Source organism: Centruroides sculpturatus, unplaced genomic scaffold (genome assembly GCF_000671375.1).
Source record: "Centruroides sculpturatus isolate CEXI.00-Female unplaced genomic scaffold, Cexi_2.0 scaffold113, whole genome shotgun sequence".
NCBI lineage: Eukaryota > Metazoa > Arthropoda > Arachnida > Scorpiones > Buthidae > Centruroides > Centruroides sculpturatus.
The window spans coordinates 163,394-170,303 of record NW_019385770.1 but is presented as its reverse complement, the minus strand read 5'-3'; the positions used below and the strand labels follow the sequence as shown (position 1 = coordinate 170,303).

At 30.5% G+C, this 6,910-nt stretch overlaps 1 protein-coding gene and 1 long non-coding RNA gene across 2 annotated transcripts in view; both read left to right on the top strand.

The window, feature by feature from the left end:
* Positions 1-322: 322 nt before the first annotated feature.
* Positions 323-4,580, top strand: LOC111641967 (collagen alpha-1(XVII) chain-like). Its single transcript, XM_023388225.1, has 12 exons — positions 323-573; positions 721-790; positions 1,523-1,728; positions 1,907-1,976; positions 2,055-2,117; positions 2,576-2,701; positions 2,805-2,828; positions 2,923-2,967; positions 3,074-3,109; positions 3,214-3,240; positions 3,312-3,374; positions 3,459-4,580. Exons 1-12 carry the CDS (start codon positions 340-342, stop codon positions 3,587-3,589), a joined length of 1,095 nt encoding a protein of 364 aa, XP_023243993.1. The 5' UTR covers positions 323-339; the 3' UTR covers positions 3,590-4,580.
* A 539-nt stretch (positions 4,581-5,119) lies between these two features.
* LOC111641968 overlaps positions 5,120-6,910 on the top strand; it is an 11,046-nt gene continuing 9,255 nt past the window's right edge. The window contains exon 1 of the long non-coding RNA XR_002759502.1: positions 5,120-5,812. This is a non-coding gene — a long non-coding RNA (uncharacterized LOC111641968). The remainder of the gene's footprint in view (positions 5,813-6,910) is intronic.

Here is a 6,910-nt window from a genome sequence, read left to right as displayed (position 1 = left end):
TGACGATGCCACAATAAATAACTGCTCGTTTTATATTGTTTTTAAAAAACTAATTTTGCGTTATTTTAACTTGAAATATTAGCAATTTTATAAATTAATTTATTAAGTTTATCTGAATTAAAAAAATTTAAATTAATAATTTTTTTTATTAATTTTATTTTAATTTTATAAATATTAACTACATTTCCTGTATACCGAATTGTGGGTTATTTCCCTTTCTGAAAAGGATGTCTGTAAGCGTGCTGAATTGATATAATCTTTCAATTATAACCTAAATAATTTTCAAACATCAGTTTGTTTATAATACATGATNATTTCTTTACAGCAATATTCGTAATCATGCACGAAAATTGTCAGAAAAATTTCAATCGCCATTTCAAGATTGTGTACACTTTGATTTTCTTACAACTTGCTGCTCTTGGTATTTTACTTTATTCTTTTTATATCCGGCATTATCACGAAGTGGACTTACAACAGACAGGCAAATTGTCCGGAAAGAAATTAGAATGTTACTTCGATAACAATGTCCACTCGGGTATTGATATTAAATGTCCGACTGGTGAAAATGTCAGAGTAAGTGATATATTTTCTGCATTGTATTTTGACCAGTGTCAATATAAACAGAAACATTTTACAGATATTATTGATACTATGAGAATTTACAAATATATTTTAATTAGAATTTAAATTACATATATTCGCATTTATGTAATTTTTCAGACAAATGATTTTCGGACACTTTCCGTTGCAGTGAATGCCTTATGCCAAAATAATTGTGAAAAATTACCAGGTAAGTATTGAATAATATTTTACTCGCTTTACGAATATTATAAATACAATATTTTATGTTCCTATCGAAATTACTTTACTGCTATAACATTAAATTTTTGCATATAACCCATACAACCCTATACATATGTATGGAGAATTTTAATTTACTTTAAAATTTAGGATGCTATAAATGCAATTCATTTAATTGTACCGTAAAAAGAGATTTATTTTATTAAAGATATTTTCCTTATCTTTGTATGCGTATATGATATAGACGATATTTTAAGTATCAAACTGCATCAGCATTTGCATTGTCGTATGTAATACTGCCGATTAATTGAAGTAGCCATGACCTCGCTGAAATGCACTTTTTAGTGAAATTGTTTTATAAAAAAGCCAGCAACAGTACGAAAATACTTCAATAGTCCGACATCTTAACCATTCGATACACGATCCATGAGTTAGGAGATTTATGTCTAACACTTAAGCAATTATATAATCAGTCAGGGGTTTGTACCAAAACATACAACATCATAAGCATAATAGGAAAATAAAATTTTGAATTATATAATATAATATAATTAAACTCACGGATTAAAATAACTTAGAACCCGATGCAAACTAATTCATTTAATAACAAAAATAAGTACGTTGTACCAATACGTTTATTTTCGTTTTTGTTTATCTATTATTGATTTGATTTTCTATTGCCACTTCTCCGTTATAATTTTGTTTTATACTGATTAATTAGCTTTCATTACACGAGAAATTCGATATTATAAACAAGAAGTCTGGAAATTAAAAGAGAAATTAACGAAATTAGAGAAAATCCGAGAACAGAAATTCAGAAAAAGACGTAGTTTGAACGAAAGCCAAGAAGAATGCGAAATCTTGGTTGAGGAACAATGGAGAGAAGAACACGGTACACACCAAACAACCGGAAATTACTGCATCAAAGTAATTCTATCATAATATATTTCTTAATCAATTTATAATATCTATTTTTTCTGGTTGAATGAGCACTGCTTTTAATAAATACTTTAAGTATAGGTACACAATAAGCAATTTAAACATTTAACATCCTTAACTGATCAGAGTTTGATGTAATTAAAAAAAATTTTAAATATAAATTTAGCTATCATCTCTTGAGACGTTCGTCCGAAAAACTATTGGTTTAGTTCATGAAAATAGTCCAGGACACGGAGGTATTTTTTAATTAATTAATTATTTAAATGAAAAAGTAATACGATTTAAATATCTTGTTTGATTTCAATCGAAATCAGTTTTAGTTGGAGAAAAAGGACAAAAAGGTGAATCTGGACTGAAAGGAAATAAAGGAGATAAAGGTAAATAAAGAATTTCCCTTTCGCAACTCACATAAAAAAAACAAAAGTATTGACCCAAGTAATGTTTCTTTTTTTGTATAAATACTTCGTTGTAAGCGAAGTTTCAAAAGTGACTTTGATATTAACAACTGAATTAAAAAAGTAATTTTTATTTTGAAAAATTTACTTTAAATTATTATAAATTTATAATAAAATACTCGAGGGAGTAAAATGAATAATACTATGATCACAAATTTAAGCCTGGCATTGTGGCCATGTCACAATAAATAATCGCTGAATAGTTTTTGTTATGCTCTTAAATTTAATTTATTATTACAACTATTTCCATATGAACGACCCTGTATATTTAAAATTATACATGAATTACTTCAATTTATTTCACTTTTACCTAAATTAACTATTAAAATAAAATAATCTTAATGTATTAAATAATATATTTACAAAATTTATGATGAAAGGTGAGAGAGGAAATCAAGAAATCCCGGGAAAAGAAGGCATTGGAGGAGAAAAAGGAACTGAAGGAATACCCGGAAAACAAGGCGAACAAGGTCCAATTGGGCCACCGGGAATTTCAGGTCAAACGGGTAAATATATTAAAATAATTAATATAAAATATGGATATAGGTACTTTTATTATACAGTATTGTCTATTCACGAAATAATGGTTTTATTAACCTTTTTTAAAAGCAAAGGGAAACGATGGCATTAAAGGTAAATGCTGTATTAACATACGAATCTCATAATTTTATATTGAAAAATTTAATGAACATATCTATTTTTCTACGTTTCATTTATGTTTGGTGAGGTGAAAAAGGAGAACCAGGATTTCCAGGAATTCCAGGTCTAAAGGGTAAATAAATTAAAGTAATTAATATAAAATTTAGATAGTTGCATTATATCGTTTATTCACAATGTCATGGTTACATATACGTTTTCCTGACGTGATGGCATACCAGGACGAAAGGGAGACGATGGAACACCTGGTATTAAAGGTAAATAGAAATATACGAATCCCATAATTTTATATTGAAAAATGAATTTGCACATATCTTTTAACATTTCATTTATATAATTTTTTTTTATTATTTGTTGTAAGGTGAAAGAGAAAAACAAGGACTTCCAGGTTAAAAATAAGAAAATTAATGTAGCTATTTTTATTATATTGTCTATTTATAATACCATTGTTTTGTGAAGGTTTTCCTGGAATTGCTGGTATACCAGGTTTAAACGGAGATGATGGAATACCTGAAATTAAAGGTAAATTGATTAATTGGATACTTATGATTGTTCGTTGTAAAATAAGTTGCTTGTGTCTTTTAACATATTATTTTTTAAATGAAGATAATGTATACAATGATGATTCGGAAAAGCTAGTAGAAATCAACAAAGGAATAGTTGGGCTGACAGATCCAGTTCATAGGAATTTAAGAAAAAGATATATTAGAAAAATAAATGGATCAATAAAAAAGTAACAACAAGATTAGCTAAGGACTACTTTTCAGCATCATTCTTTGGGACTAAATAGAGGTTCCGACAAAGATCAAAAAGGCTTTGAAAGAAGGCAAAACTTTGTCTTGGAAAATTCAAATTCTTGGGAAACCTCGATTCAAGAAATCGAAAGAAAGATCGCTGGGATCCATTCATTAGAAAAAGAATACCTCAGATGGAAAACAGTCGTTAAAGGCCATGAGGTTATAGGAAAGGAAACAGCACAAACATGGACATTAAACTTACAAAACATTGGCTAAAATAAAACGATTTGGTTGCAACAAGGGCAGACAAAAGCAAGACGTTGGCTAACATCAGAAGACAGACTTATAACATATTTAGCTTTGGAGGATTACATTTATAAAAAGAGAGTGCGAACGGGTTGATACAAAAACTATCGAGAACATCGATAAAAGAGTGAAGAAACTTAAAAGTACAAGACTCATTATTTACTGTGTTACCTTACCTTAGAAGTTGTCAGGACTCCAAGGCCTGGAATTCCTAGGTTATTTGCGTTTGCCAAAACCCACAAGGAAGGTAAAGATCTAAATCTTACAGTAGAAAAGTGAGGACCAAATTTTATCTTGTAAAAACGGTTATATAAATTTTTCACCTCTCAGCTCGAGAACAGTCCATTGGTGGCACAGTATCCCGGAGTTGTGGTTAAAGAGACACAAAATCTAATGTTAATTTACGATGAGATAAGGACCGAATTAAACTATAAAAGCTTATATTCTATTAAAACGAATCCTGCATGGAAGTATTTTTAAAATTTATGCTCAGCAAGAATTCGGATTTTCTTCATTACAATGAGGTGATAGAGCTGGCTAGTCTGGTATGTTATGAATCATGTTACACTTTTAATGTCTAGCCATACAAGCAAAAAGGAGAAGTCCCAATGGAAAGTCCGGTCTCAAGAATATTATGTGAACTGGTGGTTAAAAAAAAAACAAAAAGAAAGTGTTTGTGATTTCAAGAAGGATATACTATATTTTATAAGATATAAAAGAAATAAAGAATCTGTAAAATATTTTTTAAATGTTAAAAATGAAAAATATTCAGTGTTCAATGTTGTATTTTGACATTTAATACAATAAGTTGATATTTAATTTATTGGCAATTTATTGTTGTATTTTAAATTGCTTCCACATTTTTAAACTTGACTAGTTTTTTTCTTTTATTTACTGTATTTATAATTTAATGTATATTTCAGAAGCGTTCACTAAGAAATTAATTGACAAAAAGTAAGAACTAATAGAGGCGCAAACTTCTGTGAAACAGAGGTACGCCATAAAAATTATAAATTTTCGTGTCGGGTCGATATTTGCGTCAATAGCCAATTACAACTTACAGGAGTTGGGCCAACTTCAGGCACGAAAAAGTAGGCTCATCTAACTACTGAGCTTTGAGTTTAGCTTTTTTGTCAGTGTGACATTGATTGTTGCAGTACACGGTTTATTATGTAACTGGCTGGAGGTTCAACCGTTTCCGTTAGAAATGATCCCTTACATAATCCCCATTTTGTTCGATGCGATTTTGAAGGCTCTGTGGCAATTTTTGTATGCCCATTGATACAACCTCGCCGCCAATTTGGAAACTCATCATATGCACACTATTCGATATTGCAACTTTACCGTTAAAATTTTATAAATGGTGCTTCGGGAACCTCTAGGAACAAAAATGCGTAGATTATTTAAAGTTATTCCCCGATTTTCAGTCATGGTTTGCTCAACCGTCGTGACTGTCTCGTCGGAATTGACACTCTCTTACCTTCCGCTTCTTTCTTCGTTGTGAAGTTTTCAGTACGTTCAGCTGCAAACTCCCTACACCACTTGTGGAATTTCTGACATTCTTGCACGACTCGTCATACACTTCCATCAATTAGCGATGAATTTGAATCGGATTAACATGACATGGCGGCGAGCTAATATGACATGGGCATACAAAAACTGCCACAGAGCCTACAAAAATGGAATCGATCGAAGTGGCGATTATATTCAAAAACAGATAAAGGTTCAAGTTTTAAAATGGCGTAAACTTTATTGAAAAAAAAAACTTTGTTTGTATTTTTTAAAATATAGAAGACTTTAATTTTGAGATTACCCTCATATATTGTTTATTCACAATATCATGGTCACATATACGTTTTTCAGGACGTGATGGCATACCAGGACGAAGGGGAAACGATGGAACACCTGGTATTAAAGGTAAATTTGATTAATTGGATACTTATGATTGTTCGTTGTAAAATAAGTTGCTTGTGTCTTTTAACATATTATTTTTTAAATGAAGATAATGTATACAATGATGATTCGGAAAAGCTAGTAGAAATCAACAAAGGAATAGTTGGGCTGACAGATCCAGTTCATAGGAATTTAACCCTTAACTGGTTTCTTGGGGGCCGCGCGGCCCCCACGCGTCATATTTTTACGAATTTCTAAATATCTAAATATCGTGCGCAGCTGCTATTTTATGTAATCTCATTACGTCGCGACTCTTAGCGAGTGCCAAATGTTCGGCCCTGTAGCACTTACAAGGATGGAGCTACGTACCTTCTGGGGGCCGCGCAGCCCCCACCATACCAGTTACGTTGGTTTTTTGTGGAAATGAGTTTTTATGTTTTTTTTTTATTTTTACAATTATTTTGCATAGATATCTCAATCTTGCATCAAAACTTTAAAATGACTACCAAAGAATCATTTGAACTGCTAATAGGTGATAATATTATACAAATTGCTAGATCAAGCCGAAATCTCCTGAAAAGAGTATGTTGTCATTTTGTGCTAAAAAAAATGGTAAATATGCTACTAAGTGCAACAGTTGTTTGAAATTTATTTGCAAAGTGCATAGTACACAAAAATACTATGTGATAACTCTCAAGACTGAACTACGTAATCGCGTTAAAATGTTCCTGAGTCTTAAAAATAGAACTGATTATATTACCTGTGGTTTTTTAACAAATGAAGCTATAAGAGATACTTTTTAATAAGATTAGTTTCTTAAGAATAAGAAAAAGAAAAATATCTTTGGTGAAAACTTAAATAGAGTAGATTTTTGTATTGTTAAAAAAAGCATACACCAAAAGTTGTAACAATTTTGTGATCTCTTGTAATAATTAAGTAAAGAAAATTATATAAATAAATAAAAGTTGATTATACTAAAGAAGGGTTCCATTTAGCATTTATGCACTTTTGAACTGTCACATTGTTAAACTTGCTCTCTAAAGGCAAATTTTGCTTGGGGGCCACGCAGCCCCCATGATACCAGTTACGTTTGAAAAATTTACGATACCAGTTAAGGGTTAA